General features: G+C 37.0%; 1 protein-coding gene across 1 annotated transcript in view; it reads left to right on the top strand.

Annotated features, from left to right (window-relative positions):
- CSMD3 (CUB and Sushi multiple domains 3) overlaps nt 1-23,193 on the top strand; it is a 618,612-nt gene that overhangs the window by 416,385 nt on the left and 179,034 nt on the right. Inside the window, exons 23-27 of the mRNA XM_087962106.1 lie at nt 1,220-1,376; nt 2,715-2,906; nt 6,179-6,305; nt 7,069-7,271; nt 18,018-18,209. Coding sequence (XP_087818232.1) covers nt 1,220-1,376; nt 2,715-2,906; nt 6,179-6,305; nt 7,069-7,271; nt 18,018-18,209 — 871 coding nt within the window. The remainder of the gene's footprint in view (nt 1-1,219; nt 1,377-2,714; nt 2,907-6,178; nt 6,306-7,068; nt 7,272-18,017; nt 18,210-23,193) is intronic.

Below are 23,193 nucleotides of genomic sequence, written 5' to 3'. Positions count from 1 at the left end.
TGTCCAGAAGTAGTTGTTGTTTAATGTACTGTGTTTCATAAGTAATTGCTGTGCTTGCATGCCTTGATCATAAATACGTGAAACCACACAAGGGTCAATTTGTGATTGCTGTAAGTCTTGGAACAGGTCTTGAAATAGGTCAATAATCAGGGTTTTTAGGACTTCTCTTCATTGTGATTACGTAGAACAACAGAATCTCAAAAGCCTCTTTAAGTTTATCTCTGTCGCATCTCATACTAAAGAAAATCAAGGTGGGGTTATTTTGAGTTTCTTTCTCCTACTTCCCTCTTCCTAAAGACTGTATGATCTTTTCTGCAAGTCCCACCTTAATGATTCATTTATTCCCTTCCTCTTCTTAAGATCAGCTCTATATCATTTTACAGACACACACAAATGTAAACTATCTCTTGAAATTTGGAAACGTTATTAGTGCCTTAGCTAAATTAATATTTTTTTAAAGTTCAGCATCTAGTAATTACATATTTATAATATAATGTAAGTTTTAATAAAGTAAAAATCCTCCCCCTCTCTCTCTGTCTCTCCCTCCCTCCCTCTTTCTCCTCTGTATGTTATATGAACAGAATATCTGGCAGTTTATAATTCAGTGTTTTAGATGAACCCTTAAAATGGGTTAATTTAGTAACCAAGTTAAGTATATGAAGTGAATATAATCCTTATCTTTTTAAGAATTTCTTATGTTCCCCTTATTTTCCAAGGATATCTGCAGGGGAGTGGAAATTGTTTAAGATAATAAATAAATTGGTACTTCAAAGCCAACTACGCAGCCTAGATGTCTAATTTGCATATAGATTACAATGTCCTAAAGACTTATAGCTAGTTTGTTTGCTAGTCCCACTGTAGTCATTTGCTTTGTTTTGATATCAGTATATGGATTAGTAAACTGTTTTCATAGAAATAAACTTCAGAGACTCTTTTAATATGACTTGAAAAGAGAAAATGAGTGCCATCATTAAAATGCTGACTCTCAATGTAAATAGTTGTTTACAAATCATGTACTGAAATAGAAGTCCTACCTTTATCATGGATTTTTTTTTTAAAGTAATTTGGCATTTTTTAAAAAGTAGTAGGAAATTGAGACAATACTCTGTGTTATCAAACTAAGTAAATTCAGCAGTCCTGATCTATCTCAGTGGAAGTTTTGTGTTTTACTCTCTGTTTTCTGCTTATTGAAATTATCTAAAGTCAGTTTGCTTTTCAGATATATGATGGGAAAGATAATACAGCGCATTTGCTGGGTGCATTTACTGGAGCTTCTCTAAGAGGACTAACGCTGAGCAGTACTTCAAATCATATTTGGCTTGAATTTAATTCAGATGCTGAAGGTACAGATGAAGGGTTTCAGCTCGTATATACCAGTAAGTATTTCAGAAAGTAAAATAAAGAATCAAGTAAGAAATTATCATGAGCTTTATTTTACCATGGTAGCACAATAGTTAGAATGCAATATTGCAGACTGACAAAGTCCCACTGCCAGGACTTTGATCCTGACCAGCTCAAGGTTGATTCAGCCTTCCATCCCTCTGAGGTCAGTAAACGAATACCCAGATAGTTTGGGGGCAATATGCTGACATTGTAAATCATGCAGAGAGTGCTGTAAAGCAGTGTGAAGCTGTACATAAGTCTAAGTACTATTGCTAGTGCTATAAACTTGATGAAAACAATGCACTCCAAATTAATCAGAAATAATATTGAATAGACATTATTAAAAAAGAGTTGCATAATGTGTCATCCAAATATATGCCCAAGCTAATATATATTGACTATTAACAATAAATACATTGGATTATCACTTTGTCCAATGGATGGTCAAAATGTCTGACTGGTGATAAAGAAGTCTCTTAAACTTTTTTAAATCAAATTTTCTTCCTTTCATCATCAATTCAAAATATTATAGTAGTAACAAAAACACTAGCCCAGGAAATTAAATACTGCCCCATAGTGCTTTACAGCACTCTCTGGGTGGTTTAGAATGTCAGCATTATTTGCATATTGCTCCCAACAATCTGGGTCCTCATTTTACTGACCTTCAGAAGATGGAAAGCTGAATTAACCTTGAACCCCTAAGAATTGCACTCCAGACTGTGGGCAAAGTTAGTCTGCACTATGGCATTCTAACCACTATGCCACCAGGCTCAAATGATACATACATACCGTGTTTCTCATATAATAAGGCTGGGTCTTATTTTTTTGAGCCCAAAAATGGCTAGGCCGTCTTTTCGGGGTGACTTAATTCCCCCTTGCATCTTTGGGCGGGCGGCGACGGCTTGGATGTTGACCTTGGCGTTGGTGGGGCACTTCGTATCGGGGTCAACGCAGACAGCACCATATCCGGGTGTGCAACAAAAGTACTTCCTAATGGCAAGCTCCTCCCACCATTCCCCCCATTTCACATGTTTTAATATAGGCCTTAATTTGGGGGAGGGGCTTAATTTCATTTCATGCCTATAAAACATGCCGGGACTTCCTATTGGGGGAGGCCGTATTGTTGGAGAAACAGGGTACATACATACATACATACATACATACATACATACATACATACATACATACACATACACACATACATGCATACATACATATATAGCTACGAAGAAACAAATCATTGCATTAAACACCCTAAATTGCAATCTATGCTTTGAGGACAAAAATCCTAGGTTGGAAACACTGTTGATTTTCTTTCCTTCTTTTTATAGGTTTTGAACTTTCTCACTGTGAAGATCCAGGTGTTCCACAATTTGGATACAAAATCAGTGATCAAGGTCATTTTGCTGGCAGCACTATCATTTATGGATGTAATCCTGGTTACACTCTCCATGGGAGCAGTCTTCTAAAATGCATGACTGGAGAAAGGAGAACTTGGGATTATCCCTTGCCATCTTGTATCGGTAATCAGTTTCTTGTTATTAGAAATATACCTCTATCACTTTCAATCAATCAGAATAGAGCTGGAAAGGACCGTCAAAGTCTTCCAGTCCAATATCCTGCTCAAGCAGGAGACCTTATACCATTTCAGACAAGTGACTGTGTGGTCTCTTCTTAAAAACCTCCAGTGATGAAGCACCCAGAACTTCTGATGACAAGCTGTTCCACTGGTTAATTGTTCTCATTGTTTCTCCTTAATTCCAGGTTGCTTCTTTCGTTGATTAGCTCCATCCATTGTTTCTTGTCTTGCCTTCTTGTGCTTTGGAAAATAAGTTGGCCCCTTCATCTTTGTGGCAACCTTTCAAATACTGGAATACTGTTATCATGTCCCCACTAGTCCTTATTTTCTCTAGACTAACTTTGCAAAGTAGTACTTTTATTTTTATTGTTCTTCATTTGGTGAACTTTTTTTCTGTTCTCTCAAAGCAATGTTCTGATGTAGATTATATGGAAGGATGCTGATTGATCATGTCCCAACTGATCTTTATGAATAAGTCTTTCCTGATTTTACTGACAAACTTCATCATAACCATACATATTACACACACACACACACACACACCACATCACATCACATCACACTTATTTGTATGGAGGAGATTCTGAAAATTGTTGTTCTAGAACATGAACTAATTTTGTTTTCTTCATTCCTCTTTTTTATTCAAACATTTATTTATTTTTAAAAAGTATAAAATAAAAAAGCAAAGAAAAGGAGTTAGAAAAAAAGGAAAGGGATAACTAAAACATAGTGAGTACAAGCAACAAGAACAAACTATAAAACAAGAGAAATTCTAACTTTGCTTGAAACAGAGAAAAACCTATAAATCAATGACTATTTGAACTAGAGTGAACCTTCACAAACAGTACTTCTATTATCATAAATAGATCTAATCATCAAAACTCAAAGTTAATTTTTTTCCCGTTGCACTTAAAGATCCAAGATTTACCTTGTTCTTCATTATTTTTTTCAACAGTTAAAGGCATTGAGTGATTATATAAATAATTAGAAGAGTCAGATTCTTTTTCCTCTTTTGATCCCAATTGATATTGGAAATGGAGGAGAACAATATACACTCTGCATATTACAAGTAGTTTTCACTTACCAACCAGAATTTGGACAGAAACTCCATGGCTAAACAAAGCAATTGTTAAGTGCAACATTACAACATTACCAAACTTATAATATCAGCTCCTACTGCAGTATTAAATTCCCACAGGTCATTGGGTACTTAAGTCATTAATTGGCAATTTCCTATCAGCTTCCCCATTGATTTTGCTTTTTGGAACCCATCTGCGAAAGCTACATGTAGCAATCATGTGACCATGGAGTACTGGCACCATCATAAATGTGTGCTGGTTGTTAAGCATCTGAATTACACTGCTCAAAAAAATAAAGGGAATACTTAAACAACACAATGTAACTCCAAGTCAATCACACTTCTGTGAAATCAAACTGTCCACTTAGGTAGCAACACTAATTGACAATCAATTTCACATGCTGTTGTGCAAATAGAATAGACAACAGGTGGAAAACATAGGCAGTTAGCAAGACATCCCCAATAAAGGAGTGGTTCTGCAGGTGGTGACAACAGACTACTTCTCAGTTCCTATGCTTTCTGGCTGATGGTTTGGTCACTTTTGAATGCTGGCGGTGCTTTCACTCTAGTGGTAACATGAGATGGAGTCTACAACCCACACAAGTGGCTCAGGTAGTGCAGCTCGTCCAGGATGGCACAGCAATGTGAGCTGTGGCAAGAAGGTTTGCTGTGTCTGTCAGCATAGTGTCCAGAGCATGGAGGCGCTACTAGGAGACAGGCCAGTACATCAGGAGACATGGAGGAGGCCATAGGAAGGCAACAACCCAGCATCAGGACCGCTACCTCCGCCTTTGTGCAAGGAGGGACAGGAGGAGCACTGCCAGAGCCCTGCAAAATGACCTCCAGCGGGCCACAAAAGTGCATGTGACTACTCAAATGTTCAGAAACAGACTTCATGAGGGTGGTATGAGGGCCCGACGTCCACATGTGGGGGTTGCGCTTACAGCCCAACACCGTGCAGGATGTTTGGCATTTGCCAGAGAACACCAAGATTGGCAAATTTGCCACTGGCACCCTGTGCTCTTCACAGATGAAATCAGGTTCACACTGAGCACATGTGACAGACGTGACAGGGTCTGGAGACGCCGTGGAGGATGTTCTGCTGCCTGCAACATCCTCCAGCATGACCGGTTTGACAGTGGGTCAGTAATGGTGTGGGGTGGCATTTCTTTAGGGGGCCACACGGCCCTCCAAGTGCTCACCAGAGATAGCCTGACTGCCATTAGGTACCAATATGAGATCCTCAGACCCCTTGTGAGACCATATGCTGGTGCGGTTGGCACTGGGGTCCTCCTAATGCAAGACAATGCTAGACCTCATGTGGCTGGAGTGTGTCAGCAGTTCCTGCAAGATGAGTGTGTCAGCAGTTCCTGCAAGATGATGCTATGGACTGGCCCACCCGTTCCCCAGACCTGAATCCAATTGAACACATCTGGGACATCATGTCTCACTCCATCCACCAATGCCACGTTGCACCACAGACTGTCCAGGAGTTGGGGGATGTTTTAGTCTGGTGTGGGAGGAGATCCCTCAGGAGATCATCCACCACCTCATCAGGAGCATGCCCAGGCATTGTAGGGAGGTCATACAGGCATGTGGAGGCCACACACACTACTGAGCCTCATTTTGACTTATTTTAAGGACATTACATCAAAGTTGGATCAGCCTCTAGTGTTTTTTTCCACTTTAATTTTGAGTGTAACTCCAAATCCAGACCCCCATGGGTTGCTAAATTTGATTTCCATTGATAATTTTTGTGTGATTTTGTTGTCAGCATATTCAACTATGTAATGAACAAAGTATTTAATAAGAATATTTCATTCATTCAGATCTAGGATGTCTTATTTTTGTGTTCCCTTTATTTTTCTGAGCAGTGTATAATATAAGCACAGGGATGCTGGGATAGCTACAAGTTAAAAGATTAATCATGAACCTCCTTTTTCATTTCATTTGTAACTTTGCATGGTTCCTGAGTGAGGCAATCAGTAAGTGAGGACAACCTGCTGTTTAACTCAGATATCATGTTATCATAGGTTTGGAATTAAACCCCTCCTATTCTACATGTTTTAGCTGCTACAGAAAGATCCTAATCAATATTTATGAGAAATAATTACCATTTTCCACTTTGTTTTTATCAGCTGAATGTGGAGGTCGTTTTAAAGGAGAATCTTCAGGAAGAATCTTGTCTCCGGGCTATCCTTTTCCGTATGATAATAATCTGCGTTGTATGTGGATAATCGAAGTAGATCCAGGAAACATTGTCAGGTACTCCAGGACACTCTTAATTGATAGACTAAGAAAAAAATATTTTAGAATACAATAACTAAGAAATCCATCTGGAATCCATTTATTAGTGTAAATGTTGCCTTTTATTCAAAATTTGATGTTATATTAATGTTATATTTTTGGGGAAACAGCAATATAAGCATTACTGGAATAGTGCTTGGCAGATGGGATATAGTAGTTGCTTTATCTACTACATTATCTGGGGGGCTAAAATGACTTACCGCAGATTTGGGTGAACAAATATTTGTTCCAAATCTGGATGGAATATTGTAGTTGTAGGGTTGGGGCTGGGTTGATGGTTGAAAAAGGGCTAATGGTTGTTTGGAAGCTCTAAGATGTGATGGATGGCTTCATTGCTTTACTTTGCCTTCCTTCTGACTTCTTGTCCAGCAGTGCTAACAGCTACAGAAGTTGTTACACTTGTACAGAAGCCTCATCTGACATTTCCATTCAGTGCCAGAACTTTGATGTATGCATTGTATGTACATCAAATGTTTAGTCATATTAGATCTACATAAGAAGTCTTGAAATCAAGGCATAAAGATCCATGGAGGAGAATCTCCAATAAAGAGAACAACGCTGTTCAGGACCTGAGAGGCAGGCTTCTTGATGTATATATTTTAATTATCAACCAAATGTCTTTCTCCCTGCATGATCCCTTCTAAACTGTAACTGTAATAAATTGTAATAAATTTCATTTATTTATTTGAATTAGACATTAATATTTGGTGTTCTTTTACAGTCTCCAATTTTTAGCATTTGATACTGAAGCCTCACATGATATCCTACGTGTTTGGGATGGTCCACCTGAAAATGACATGCTGTTAAAAGAAATTAGTGGCTCTCTTATTCCAGAAGGCATCCACAGCACTCTCAACATAGTGACAATACAATTTGACACAGACTTCTATATCAGCAAATCTGGATTTGCCATTCAATTTTCAAGTAAGTTGATATACACATGTGGTTCTGAGTAGTCAAAAATCTAGATTTTTCAAAATATTGCAAACATTTCCTTCTATAGTGTTTGGATGTCCGGTTTTCCTCTTCCTTTCCATCCTTGGTCAACACAGTCTTTCCAAAGGCCATAAAGATCAGGGCTGTGCAGGCTCAGGACTAAAGTAGGTCATAGTTCAGACACTGTAAAAGAGAAAGCACAACTGCTCAGTCCCACAAATTGGCCCTTTTAATAAAAGGGATCTGGAGATATACTCTTGTAGGATATTGCAAGACAGGCAGAGATCTTCAGATGTAAGCAGTCACAGAAGTAGATTGGCTCTGCCATTTACAGGGTTTTAAATAGGATAACCAGCATCTTGAATTGCATCTGGAAGCATAACAATGGTATAAATCCAGACAAACCATGGACTTTCCAGAATGGTGTGCACTGACACATTATGAGATAGCCTGCCTTAAGGTTGTGCCTGTAATGAAGAGGTCTGGAACCAGAAGACAGGTTTTCTCTTTAGCCCCTATGTTATGTAGAACACTATCCCTAATATATAATTGGCTTCCTTTTTTTCATTTAAGAAATCATTTAAAATTATCCTGTTTATATACATGATCTAGAACTGGCCACCTTGGGGCAGTCTGTAAATGTTTTAAATTAAAATGAATTAAATAATGCAAGTTTTGTTAATTAGGTTTTGTCAAATTTCCCAAATCATACAAGCCAACATAGAACAGTTTAAAATTAAAATATTATTAATTAATATTAAAATTAACACTTTCAAAATAAAGTTAGTTGATATATTAGTTGGTGTTCCGTATGATCTAATTTATTGCAGATTTTCAGATTTCTTTTTAATGAACAAAACAGTATTTTATGAAACTTCAAAAAAGTGTTTTCTTTATCTTACTCAAATGCAGTATCATAATATCAAAGAAAAAAGACTGCTCTGCCACAATTTCATTTTATCTTTCTTATTAATTCACTCCCGTTTGTTAATTCTTTCTCTTTCATTAAATTTATTTAAAGTTAACATTTGATTCAGTGGAAATACAAAATGCTCAGTATGTGGCCAAACTGAAAATTGGTACGATTCAGTAGCTTTGATTGTTGACAATCAAACTTCTTTGAAGAGTTAAATTGCTGAATTTTTCTTCCCTATCTCATAAAAGACACAAAGAAATATATTGCTTGGGATACTTTTGAACCAAACTGTGCAGCAGCTTTGTGTCAATCAGGCATGTTCCAGGTTTGTGCTGCCAATACAATAAAATAATTAGAAGTCTTTTAAAGGAAGCAAAATTAGCAGAAAACCCAGGTTGAATAGATATACTGATACATGACTAAATGTAGAATCTCTGTATAAAGGAAAACCAAACTGCTATTACTTACTGTTATCAGCAATAACTTCTGCTATAATTATCAGGCTTTCACATGTTGTCCTATACATGACATGAAAATTAAAGTGCATCTAAGTTTCATCATACATCTACTGAGTTGATAATTAAACATTGATATATGTCACTCTTCATCCTGTAACTTTTTTAGACCCAAATCATTAATTTGTGATGTTGACAGCAATATGTTTGTAGAGAGTGCAGTTGTTAGTTTATGATTTAGGGTAATTGCAAGACATGGTCGATAAAATCAAATTCGGGGTCATGCTGGTATGATTGAAAACTCTGTGATGCACTAAAAATGGCACCATCTTCAGAACTTCAAGGCACCATTGTGGTTAGCATCTTAATATTCTGATCACATCTTTTGAACATTCCTGCTGGGATTCAAATCATTCATTGGGAGAATATGTTTTTTTCCTGGCACCAGCAAAGCTAACAAAATATCAGCTTCAGTAGTTGAGGGAGATACTTCCAAACAAATTACTCACATTTACCATTTTGTAATCTTTAGAGTGGGATACAAGAAATCTAGGCATGTGGAAATGATGGCAAAATAACGGATCACACAAAGAATAAATCAGACTAAAGATTTAATTCTTCTTAGAGCCTATGTGTTTCCTTGTTTGTGTGTGTATTATTGATGGGAAATTAAAACAGAACAGTACAGAATGCTAATCTCATCATGACTGTAGATGTATAATTGGAATTAGCAGATCTGCATGAAAATAATATGATATATATTTAGTAAACTCTGAACTTCGGCTTTCTAAACTCATATATTCCACTACTATCATCTGAAAAACAGTTTAATAAAAAGTGTGTTTGTGTATGTCTGCCAAAAGGTTAGGGTGATGAATGTAACCATGAGATTACAGCTTTGTACTTGACCAGCAATGCACACAAAACAGGTGATGCTTTTAACTATTATAGCTTGACTTGATTTTTTTTTTTAAATTATACTTTATGGATAATCTGACTTAGTTTAAACTTTGTGGGTTTGTCTTGCATTTCTGCATCCAATTTTATTTCTATATTGAATGTTAACCATGTTTAGTCAGACGTGTTCTTCATAATACTGATTAGCCCTGGTAAAATTGATGATATGAATGAGATAAGAAGGAGTTTTTCACAAGATTGCTGAGATTTTCAATCATGCTGGCTAACAGATATTACATGGGAAGTGAGTTGGAGGTATTAAAAAAAAGTAAAATAATTCATGAATAGGAAAAGGTGCTGAATTCTACGGGTAGAATCTTCCAAGGGAGACGATTGAGAATTAGTCTTGGGAAAAATGTTTAATATTTCATTTTAATAACTCTGGCAGTGGATAAAGCAATGTATTCATGCAATTTCGTAATGGCATAAAGTTGGGAATCATTGTTGAGACCGATAGTGCTGGGAGATTAGGCAGATAGAACTTCTTAGAATACAGTAATTGAAAAGGGATAAAATTTCATCATACAAAGAACTTAAATGGGACTCCCCCTCCCAGTCTGTAATTGTATTTTGGAGATGGTAGAAGTACAGGAGACCTTGGGATTTATCCATCACAGAATGATGAATCATGAATGTGAAATAGCTACAAACAAAGTAAATATTATTCTACAGTATGTTAAATGAGTAATTCCAAAAAGTGAAATAAAATTTCAGTGGTACTATACAAAACATTTTGTGTTTAGTTCTTTGTGGCAAACAGAAGAAGGGAAGGAAGGAAGGAAGGAAGGAAGGAAGGAAGGAAGGAAGGAAGGAAGGAAGGAAGGAAGGAAGGAAGGAAGGAAGGAAGGAAGGAAATGTTTTGGCAAATAACAGCTGTCATTATGTTCAATTTTCCAACAAGAAGTATGTGTAGCTGTATTTTAAGTTCACATTAATCTACAGAAATTTTTGTCTAATTTTAAAAGATTATAAAAGGTAAATCAGAAAAAAATATAGAGTATAGATGCTATAGAATAAATTAACAACAAAAGCTTCATGTAAAAAGCAGACAAAGAGTAAAATAACCCAGAGTTTACAAATTGTTGAATCAACTGGGGATGTGATCTCACCCGGAAATGCCTGATTTTCTGTCTTTGCAGAAGATACTGGAACGTTAAATAGCAATAGCAGTAGCAATAGCACTTAGACTTATAAACCACTCCATAGTGCTTTACAGCCATCCCAAAGCGGTTTACAGAGTCAGCATATTGCCCCCAACAATCTGGATCCTCATTTTAACCAACCTTGGAAATTGGAAAGCTGAGTCAACCTTGAGCCAGTCAGGTTTCAACTCTTAACAGCGGGCAGAGTTAGCCTGCAATACTGCATTCTAACCACTCTGCCATCATGTTCCAAACACCCAATAAAACATGGCATTTAAACTCAGGAAGTTTGTCTAATCAGTTGTATGGATTTGTGCTCCTGACCTAAACACTGTGGTCCACAAGAGATATTCCACAATGTATATTCTAACATGGTGGCCCCATTTCCATTATTAGTCCAAGAAAGAGAGTCCCCCTGCTTACATAAAAGGGATTTTCATTTTAGAAATAACTTTAAATGTAACCAGTTGTGGAATTTTAAAGCAAAGAGGTGATAATGAAGATGATTCAACGGAGGACTCCCCCAGTTAACTAAAAAAATGTGCAAGGCATATTTGTATTTTCTGTTATGAAAACTGTGTATTTTCCTTTATGCTTTTCAGAAAACCTTCTCTGAAGGTAGCTTATAAAGAAAGAATTGAAATATCTGAGAAAGAAAAGACATTTGAAAGGGGGAGAAAGCAGGTCAAATAAACATTTGTGTTTACAGGATAATAGTCCTTTCCCATTCCCAAATACAGCAAATACAGAGGGGAAGGTCAGACCTACAGAGAAAAATAAAGCTAAAGAGGAGGTTTTCAAATAGATAGTACTGAGAGTATTTTTCAAAGTAAGAATATGTTTAATACTGTACCTGCTAACCTTCCATCAAAATATTCTCAGTGTACTGGGCACTGAAACACAGCAGCCATATATACATACATATGCATACAATAATGCTTTATTTTATATACATACCTCCATGCAAGTAGTTCTTGACTTACAACTGTTCAATTAGGGACTATTCAATGTTACATTGGATCTCCCTAAAGATACTTATGATCTGGTTCCAAAGTTCTAAACTCAGACAGTCATATGACTGAATTTCAAATTCTTGTGCTGCCCCACTCACCCACACATATACGACAGTGTTGGTGTAGAGAGAGATTTACTTTGTCTTTCCCCCAGCAATTCTGTTCCAGGTTTCAGCTTACCCACAGCTGCTACATTAGAACAGCAATTGGCTCAAGACCAAGTAGATAACAAGGAAAGGAACATAAGGCAAATCAAAACAATCTCGGGAATAAAGGCTTTGCCTGGGTAGTTTCAAAAGACAAGCCAACATCTAGTCTTGAAATTTGGACCTTCCAATTAGGTTTGTCAGCTAGTCCAATGGTCAGATATCAAATTCTGTACCTGTCAACAGTGGTGTCCCCCAGGGCAGTGTTCTAGGACCAACTCTCTTCATACTCTACATAAATGACCTCTGTGATCATATTAAGAGCAACTGCTTTCTCTTCGCTGATGATGTAAAGCTATTAAACACCACAGACAATACTGCTACTCTTCAAAAAGACCTCGACTATGTATCAGAATGGTCAAACAAATAGTAACTTCAAATCTCAACAAATAAATTATCTGTCTTACATATTGGCAAAAAGAATCAGAAAATAAAATACAAGCTGAATAGTTAATACCTTGTTGATGATCCAAACTCTGTCAAGGACATTGGAGTTCTCATCTCTAATGATCTAATTGCTAGAGCCCACTGTAACTACATAGCCAAAAAGGCATTAAGAGTTGTTAATCTAATCCTATGTAGCTTTTTCTCTGGTAATATCACACTACTAACGAGAGCATACAAAACATTTGCTAGACCAATACTTGAATACAGCTCATCAATCTGGAACCTGCATTACGTATCTGATATTAACATAGTTGAGAAAGTCCAGAAATATTTCACAAGAAGAGTTATCCACTCCTCTACTCATTGCAGAATACCTTATGCCACCAGACTTGAAATTCTAGACCTAGAAAACTAGAACTACGCCGCCTTCGGTCCCACCTAAGTATAGTATATAAACTTGTACATTGCAATGTCCTACCTGTCAATGAATACTTCAGCTTCAACCATAACAATACAAGAGCACATAATAGATACAAACTCAAGGTAAACCACACCAAACTTGATTGTAGGAAATACGACTTCAGCAACAGAGTGGTCAATGTTTGGAATATTCTACCTGACTCTGTGGTTTCTTCCCCAAAACCCCAAAACTTTAACCTTAGTCTGTCTACTATTGACCTCATCCCTTTCCTAAAATGTCTGTAGGGGGCGTGCATCAGCGCACCAATGTGCCTATCGTCCCTGTCCTATTGTTTCTTTTTTATTTTTCCTATATGTATCCATTTCATGTATCTATAACTATGTTTATACTTATACCTGTTGCTTGACAAAATAGATAGATAGATAGATAGATAGATAGATAGATAGATAGATAGATAGATAGATAGATAGATAGATAGATAGATAGATAGATAGATAGATACTGTGTTTCTCATATAATAAGGCCGGGTCTTATTTTTTTTTGAGCCCTGAAAAAATGGCTAGGCCGTCTTTTCGGGGGTGACTTATTTCCCCCCCTCTTGCATCTTTGGGTGGGCGGGCAGTGACGGCTTGGATGTTGACCTCGGCGTTGGTGGGGCACTTCGTATCGGGGTCAACGCAGGCAGCACCATATCCAGGTGTGCAACAAAAGTACTACCTAACGGCAAGCCCCACCATTCCCCCCATTTCGCATGTTTTAATATAGGCCTTAATTTGGGGGGAGGGGCTTAATTTCATTTCATGCCTATAAAACATGCTGGGACTTCCTATTGGGGGAGGCTGTATTGTTGGAGAAACAGGGTAGATAGATAGATAGATAGACAGATAGAGTTTCAGCATTTCCAAGTAGAATTCATAAGAACAGCCCAGGACAGGTGTTCAGAGGGTTGTTTCTAAGGAAAGCCAGCCATGAACAAGCCCCAGACTAAACTTCTAGGTAATGGCCAATTAGTCTATCAAACAGAGGTTCAAAACATGAACACAAAGCCTCCTGGCAACCTAAACTAAACCCAAGTAGCTCATAAGCTGCAGTCTCAGAAACAAAAACAAACATCTGGCCATGACTCCCACATGGTGCTTCCAGCAATGCCTCCCTCTGACTACTGTGCTAAATAGCTCCCTTTACAGACCATCAAAAGGGGTCGGCCCTTTTCCTGAGCAATTTGGCAGGCCTCCGCCTCTTTTTATTTATTTATTTATTTGTTTGTTTATTTATTATTTATTTTTGCCAATTGCTTACAAGATAATAGGTTACAAGATAAAATAATACCCTTCATACTTTGGGATTCACCACAGTGTGTAGCTCTTCCCCCTCTTCCCCACTGGCCTGCAAGCTCTCCCCAGCTGAGACCTGTTCTGCTGGGAGTTCAGGGTCATTAATTCCTGATGTGCCAGGAATGATCCCATTCTCCCTTGAGCTGTCCTCTGAGGAAGAAGTAGAGGAGTCATCGTCCACAGGAGACATCACAATTCTTGGCAACTGGCTTGCATTTGCAGGCATGATGTAGGAGATGATGAGGCTGAAGCTAAGAGAAGGGTCAAATGCATCACCAGTCATGAGTGCATGCTACAAGAGATCAAAGTACAGCCCACCTTGAATTTCTTCTTAACAGCCACTTATTTCCTTTGACCATTAGTAGTTCAGATTGTTGTGGAAAGTTTAAACCTGCAGGAAATCTTTATACTCATTTGAACTGCTTAAATCTCCTGATTTTCCCAGAGCTTGACAAATTTGCATTACCTCATGGTCATATGACCCATGTCTTATAATGTTTTTGTTGAAAGTAGGCATTTACAATGTGTTCTCTTAATGACTGTGGCTTTTGCTTAATGACTTTGTTGATTTACTTAATGACCATTGCAAAAAAAAAAGGTGTAAAATCTGGTCAGTCACATGATGAGTTCCTTTATAACCATCAACTAACGGTGAGCCCCTTGTTAGCAATACGGTCAATGTCGATACCGACCTGTACCCCCAAACGGCAAAAACTCTAATTGTCAGAGTTCCATTATGATCGCCTTTCATCAGAGGGCAAGTAGCACCGCTTTTTATAAATTTCATATATTCACAAATAAACGTACATTATCTTTAAACAATAAAAATAAAAAAAAATGGGTAAACAAGGGCAGTAAAAGCTATAACTAAATATAGAAATAAGTAACGATGACTTAAATCCAATTTAAATAAAATGTGTCCACGGTTGGTGAAAACTTTTCAGTGAAGTCGTTGATCAAAATTTGCAGCTGGGAGGGAAGAAGACTCAGCAGATGAGTTATTTTTGAAAAGGGTAAGCCAGTCTGTCTTAGCCGCTAGAGTCTGTCTAAATAAATGAGAAGGATCATCTCCATCTTATCAAAACAAACAGCATGTGGTCAATAATGAGGTGTCAAGGGATAATCTTGTGCATTCCTTATAAAAACAAGATTCAGTACTTCTGTTATACACTGAGAAACTGATAAATGTATGTATTTATGCTTAATGTAGGAGACACAGTGAAGGTGAATGCTCAAGCAATGGCACATGAAATCTAACAGATAATTAAGAAGGCAGTCTCCTAAAACTCAAGTTCAGTTCCTTGTCATTCTCATATAGCCATTTGTTCTCTTTTGTTTTTGCCAACAATATAAAAGCAGGTTTCTATTAACTTCTCTCTCTCTGTCCTTGTATGTCTTTCTTTTTTGTATGATTGTTCAAGAGTTTTCTGGTGGTGATCCTGGAATTTCTTGATTTGGGATTTTTATCCAAAATGTCAACTTGATCCAGCCCTGTTTAGCTTTTCAGGTTCAGTCAAGGTTAACCAGATAGACAACATATGTGTAGAATCTTTAAAGGAAGCCATTAAAATTAAATGAGTTGCTAGTCTCCGAGAGGGAGTGACTGGCTTAGAGTCACCGAGTTCAGTGATGGCTAACCTTTTCAGTCCCCAAAGCGTGTGCACATTCCCAAAATTCAATGCGCACACCCCTCATGCATGCGCCCTGTCTCCGGACATGCATGCATGACCCCCTGTCCCTGTGCATGCCCCTTGATCCCTGTGCATGTGTGCACGACCCCTGTGCATGCACAGCAGATATCCAAAGGCCAGCTGGCCGGCGGGAGGTGCACATGCACATGGTGGTAGAGCTGAGCTGAGCAGGTCATGTGCCCAGAGAGAGGGCTCTGCATGTCACCTCTGGCACGCCTGCCATAGGTTCACCATCCAGGACCTAGTAGGTCAAGCCTAGAACAGATCTAGAACTCATGGTTTCCCAATTTGTAAGCTGGTACCTTTAACCACTACCCAGTCCGGCTTTCAATAATATATGTAAATTTATTTGTTGTATTTTTAAGTATTAACTTAGGGTTAGAATCATGCCTGAGAAAGATACTCACTTCTAAATTAATCAGTTAATTCCTTCTTAGGAGTATTGGAGTGATGTTCAGTGGTCTTTGAGGAAGTTTCAATTCTATTAATATTCAAGGCACATTTTTGTTCTGGAAAGGACACAAAGTGACCTTTTTCCTATCTTGTCAGTTCTGAATTCTTATGTTATATACATTATTCAGTGACCCAGGTAAAGGCAACATTAGGACAAACCAGAGGTGGTATTCAGCAAGTTCCGACCAGTTCTGGAGAACCAAGAGTGGAAATTTTGAGTAGTTCGGAGAACTGGCAAATACCACATCTGATTTTACAGTATCCTTCCCCTGCCACGCCCACCAAGCCACGCCCACAGTACCAGTAGTAAAAAAAATTGAATCCCACCACTGGGACAAACCATATCTTTCTGCTGTGCAGGATTAATAGATATTTCTTTACAATAAGGGTAAGTGTGTTTTGATAATAGCCTGCTAGTGGCTTGTGCTACAACTGTTATTTAACTGACCCTTTCTCTGAGGTGTTAAGTAACCTCATATACAATGAAATAAGAGTTTGACATTTTGTTTATTTGTTTGTTTGCTCACTTTGGCATTTACTGTTAAACAAACAAACAAACAAGCCAACAACTGGCTGAAGGCTAAAACTTATTTTATATTAGTATTGGCAGATCCTAAAGGTTGAGCATGCTGATTAAATACTATATGCTTTCTTTTCAGTTAATCTGTCAAGTTTTCTCCTGGCAGTATTATTATAAAATATTTAATGAAATGCTACCGTCAAACACTTCTATTTGGAGTTAAATGTCACACATCAGTTTTGGAGTATTCACTTTTGTTGATGTTGGAATGGTTTTTTTTTTTTATAACTAAAAGTGTTCTTTTTCCACTGATAGCTAATAAACCTAATGAATTTAATTATTTTATGCTTACCAATGATAATATATGAGCAATCTGTGACAACCTCTACTCAATCTTGAAAAGATTCAAAAGCACAACATAATTCATTTCATTTATATCATTTCATCTACTGCAACCTTAATTTTTTAATAACGTGTGTAGTAAACAGATATGATTAAATGCCAGGTCTGTGGAAAAGAGTGACATTGACAGTGCACTCCTATTCTTACTCAGAAATGTGTCTGTTCAAAAAAGTATATCAACAAATAAGGGAATACCATGGATATCCACAAAGGACAATGTAAAGCACAATCTTTCATTTGTGTATTTATGTAATTCTGTAAGTGGCACAAATGATGTAATTTACAATGGTACATTTGGCTTCCTTTACAAGATGATGTCGTGGTACAAATAGATAATGGCTTAAACAACTTTGATCCCACACATTATTATTAAAACAGATGATAGATAAAATGAATAATGGAGTAAAATAAAGAAGGCATACTCAAAGAAGCAAGAGTCTCAGTGGCTTTTAAATGACAGGGGTTGAAGTTAAGTACAGAATTTTAAGAGATTGGATACTGCAAGCTCTCATTTATTAGCAAATTTATTAAACTGCTATCTCTTTGAATATTATGAACCTCATCTTCCTGGGATTTTTGCAATCCTGGATTGAACTTCTTTTTTATTAGATAATCTACTCACAGTTCCTATCTTTTAGTTGCTTATTTCTAATATTCTTCCCAATACTTTCACAAACCTCTCTTTAATAGATGTGAATCATAATGCCACAATCATTTCTTGCAGGGATAAAAATATATTTAGGATTCCTAGAATGTGTTAATTACCCCCCTCCCCCCCAAAAAAGTGAATCAAAGCTTTTGTTGATTTATTCCTTTCCCTTCTCTTTTTTTCCCTAGGCTCTGTGGCCACGGCGTGTAGAGATCCAGGCGTCCCCATGAATGGAACCCGTAATGGAGATGGAAGAGAACCTGGGGACACGGTGCTATTTCAATGTGATCCTGGCTATGAGTTGCAAGGAGATGAGCGAATAACCTGCATTCAGGTAGAAAATCGGTACTTCTGGCAGCCCAACCCACCAGTCTGTATAGGTATGCAGAAACCTAAAGAAGACACAACTGCTTTTCTGAACTCTGGAAACATGTAATAATCCTTATTACATTGTCATAAAGCCCAAAGTCAGCAGCCAATAGTTGGCAGCTTTGTGTTAAATATAAATGGAAGGACAGCCCACTTTGTTTGGGTAGGACAATATTCTGTATTTTTTTTTAAAAAAAAAAACATACTTTACAAGAGAAAAGAAGGGAGGACAGCACTTAAAACTACTTTCCTAAAAGAAAAATTAATCAATACCCAATATAGTTAGCTTCATTTATAAGATGCCTACAAATTCAATTACTATGGTTGCCTATACTGGATGAAGTTGTTCTTCATTGTTTTCATTTTTTAATCTCCTAAATAGGATATTTTTTGGGTTCTGTGGGATAAAGAGTCACCTATGATGAATAGTGGGCAAAATGAAAATGTTCTGGCCCTGTTGGATTACTTTAATGCATTGTACCTTTTACAATGAAAAGTTCAAATACATTTTTTTTTAAATAAATGAACAAAGCATTCTGCCTTCCCATCTCCCTGGTTTTCCTGTGTTTAGTCTGCTTTGACAGACTTCATCCCTACTGTTTTTCAGCAAATTGATTAAATAATTTCATAGTGTCATTGTATTTTTTTTTATTTGCATTAGGATTAAGAAGGAGATCTAAAAATTAGAGTATGACTACTGCATATTTGGCCTTCTGATGCCCCCCTCCCTTAAACAGCTCAGGAAATAGGTACAGAAATTCTGCAGAGCATCTGAAACAGATATCGATTTTCTAATAAGGGAAATGCAGACAATTATTGTCCTCACTTTATGATCAGGTCCCCTTATAGAAAAGACAGTATCTATCTGTCTATCTATCTATCTATCTATCTATCTATCTATCTATCTATCTATCACCTATCATCTAAACTCATTCTTGTTGAAATATTTTTTATTCTATTTTTTTTTCCAAATTCTATTTCATATATAGCTTTTATATTAAATTTGTTTGTGTTAATAAAAATTCATAGAAAAGTATTGGCTAATAACATAAACACAATTTTATGACAGTTATTTTTAGGAATTTTATTATTTGTTTTATTAGAATTAATTAGTTGGAGAATGTTTTTGGATGTTGCAAAATGTTAAACAGCTTTATTTTCTGCAATGATGGGAAAAATACAATAACCCAGATGTATACCTTGGCATGTGTTTAATTAACAACATTGAACAAAGACTTTAATTTGCTAAATTTAAAAAAGACAAGAAGAAATCCATATAATTATTTAATTGCTGAAAATTAAAATGTATGAGTACTTTAAGATGCTTTTACTGCCTAGTTGATTCTCATCTGCATCAGGAGTAGTTTCTTAGGATATATTTGCATCATTGTCTTTAATTGTTAATTAAAAACATTACTAAATTCTGAGATAAACATGAAAACTTAATGTAACTGTGAAGTCCATTAGAGATAGTCAAAATGATGCAAAAGCAGAGATAGGTTGTTTTATTGTGATTTTTTTTTCTGAAATAAATCAGCAGAAATTGAGACATTAATTATATTAACTTTGTGCCAAAGCAAAAATCATTTTAAATGTAAATAATAAATAATTTTATTGGAATAGATAGATAGATAGATAGATAGATAGATAGATAGATAGATAGATAGATAGATAGATAGATGTGTGTGTGTGTGTGTGTGTGTGTGTGTGTGTTTTTCTTAAGTTTTCGGGTACTTACATGTATGGTATTCAGCTTTGTTCGGGTATTTTCCCGTCATTATAGTTGTGCTTTTAAAGTTGTAGCAGCGTTTGGCAGAATCTCATCTGCCATCATCAGGCTTCTGTATTGTATTCGTCTGTGAGTCAACAACTGTAAAAGTCTGACTCACAGACGAACACAACACAGAAGCCTGATGATGGCAGATGAGATTCTGCCGAAACGTTGCTACAACTTTAAAAGCACAACTATAATGATGTGGAAAATACCCAACAAAGCTGAATACCATACATACCCACACACACACACACACACACAATATATATATATATATATATATATATATATATATATATATATATATATATATATATATATTTAGTATAAGAGTAAATTTGTGTACTCAAGTTGACAGATTTATAGTTATATCCACAGTTAACAAGAACAGCATTAAGTTCAGTAATGGAGGATTGAAAATTAGGTCATTTCACATTTTAACTGCCATGCTTGTGTGGTTAAAATAAATAAATAAACAGAAAATTGGTTGCACTGTTTAAAAAAAGGGCCTAATTTGTCTATGCTTCCGGAGCTCACTAGTGGTTTTCCCACAGATATGTTTTCACCAGAATAATTCAGAGGTCCTTCTGAATTCTTCAGAAGTTCTTCTGTTCTCAAATTGTAGCATTTCTAATATCCTAGTAACTGCTGTAAACTCTTGTTCAACAACTGGTCATCCAAGGTTGTAAAGACAATATCAACTTTCTGGAATAATACAAATCCTGGCCACCAGGGAACCATTGTAGAGTACATAAAAACAAAACAAATACACTCATCATGACTGCCTGGAATTACCCAAGCAAATGACTCAATTCCTAGAAACATCCAATTATGCATTTCCATTTTTATGCCCACCATGCAAACCCAAACTGGACAAACATATAGCCCTGTTTCAAAGAGTTGACTCTATAGAAACATGACTATTATCCCTTGACACCATAGTAGCATCCCTAGACACTTTAAATGAAACATTAACTAACCTTGAAAAAAAAGAAGAAACAACACAAAAACCTGAACATCCAATAGCTATAAACCAACAACTGCAACCTAATCAACACAAAATCATAAATCCAACAAATAATGATATCCCAATCCTCGTCAGAGAAGCTGTGAGCACGAACGAAAGCATCCTAAGGCCATCTCATTTGGTCTAGAGCACTACCTTTTGCGCCGCCGGCATCAGACTGCATCCGGGACACGAAGCACTTCGCAAAAGTGGCGGCGCGGGCGTTCTTTGGTCGAAAGCTCACCGAGGGGCGCCTCATCTTTATAACAATGACCAAAAGGGCGGCGCCCGCAACCCGCGTTGAGACTTGTTCCGGAGACTGCGGGGTGTTGGGGGGCCGGGGGGGGGGACCCTCAATAACAATATGTCACAATGTCGAACATCACCAGTAACTATCAAGCATTAACCATTTCCCCTGATGAAATACTTGACATTTCTTGCATTGGCCAAGAGCTCAAAAACAGAGACGGCTCTGTGGCCCCACGCTTTTGCAGAGTCATTTGCAAAAATGAATTAAGCAAACGTAAATTCATTTATACTTTAAATTCACTCACCAAAAACAACACCAACCATAAAAACCTCCGATCTTGTCCTGACCTAACCTTACAGCAACATGCCCACTCCTGTATACTACGCACAGAACTCAAAAATCATCTAGACAATGGACAGAAGGACCTGTACATTGATTACCATGCAGACTGTATCAAAAGAAAGTCACACAACCCACAAGTCAGCATCCAAACCTTCTTCAACCAATCCACAATCAGCCAAGATGAGGCATGCATGCCCCCAACTACCTCAATTCAAACTACAGCCGGCCTTAAATGCAAGCTACTCAATGCAAGAAGCCTTGTAAATAAAATACCTGAATTTCCCCAATTACTAAATACGGCTAAATTCGACATCATATTTGTCTGTGAAACATGGCTCAACACATCTCTCCCTGACTCCATTACCTCAGTAAGAGACTATCATGTTTACCGATCTGATCATGAAATCCGTAGAGGAGGTGGTGTTGCTATCTTCTATAAAAAGTCCTTACATCTAAAAAACATCCAAGTTACCCAAGAGCTTTCTCTTCCTGAGACCATTATCTGTGAACTGACCTTAAATATCACATTTCGGTTTGTACTATGTAACAGAGCCCCTGATTATGACATCGAACATGTAAACAAGCTAAATACACTACGAACATGGGCAGCATCATGCCCACGCACTTTTATCTTTCTTGGTGACTTCAATCTACCTCATATTAACTGGACCCTAAACGAATGTACAACTGAACCCATACACGCAACCTTCTACAATGCTGTAACAAATCTGGGACCGGAACAACTAGTAACCAATAATACTAGGCTTAATAACTGCCTCGATCTCATCTTCTGAAATAGTTTGAATTCAATTTACGGAATACAAAGAACCCTTTTCCAACAGTGACCACAAAATGATTGACTTTTGTCTCAACATATGTCCACACAAAAATCATCATAATGACAAAATCCCCAATTATAACTTCAAAAAAGGCAACTATGATCTTATAATCAACTATCTCTCTTCCCTTGATTGGCAATTTTTATTCACTGGATGCAATACTGTTGAAGACCATTACAATGTATTCTTATTAGAAATCAAAAGAGCCATCAAACTATATGTACCAATAACAACTCCCAAAACCAGGAAAAACAGATTACCCATAACAATAAGGAAGCTTCAATCCAAAAAGAAATCACTTTGGCAAAAAAACAAATCTGGTCACGTTGCCAACTTCAAAAGCCAATACAAAAATCTATGCCACCAGATAAAAACTGAATGCACTAATTATCACATTAAACAAGAGGAAAACCTTCTATGCACCAATTCTACCCGTGCTTTGTACAATTTTGTAAACAACAAACTAAAAGACTCAAGGTCCACCCCACCCCTGAAAGGACCTAATGGCAAAGACTGCAACGACGACACCATCAAAGGAAACCTCTTTAACACATTCTTTGGCTTAGTATTTGTAAACAGCAATGGATCAAGCCCAGTATTTCCTAGTCAAACCACAGACAACTACAATGATCTAATACATATCGAATTTACAGAAGACATTGTTGAAAAAGCACTGCGCAATCTAAAACCATCCCTATCTATTGGACCAGACGGAATATGTGCTTACTTCTTTAAAAAGCTATCCACTGCCATAGCCAAACCTTTAAGCATAATCTTTGAAAAA

The sequence above is a fragment of the Notechis scutatus genome, chromosome 3 (genome assembly GCF_049901735.1).
Source record: "Notechis scutatus isolate UNSWTSFEM ecotype Mainland chromosome 3, rNotScu1.2, whole genome shotgun sequence".
NCBI lineage: Eukaryota > Metazoa > Chordata > Lepidosauria > Squamata > Elapidae > Notechis > Notechis scutatus.
This window is presented reverse-complemented; position numbering and strand designations above follow the sequence as displayed.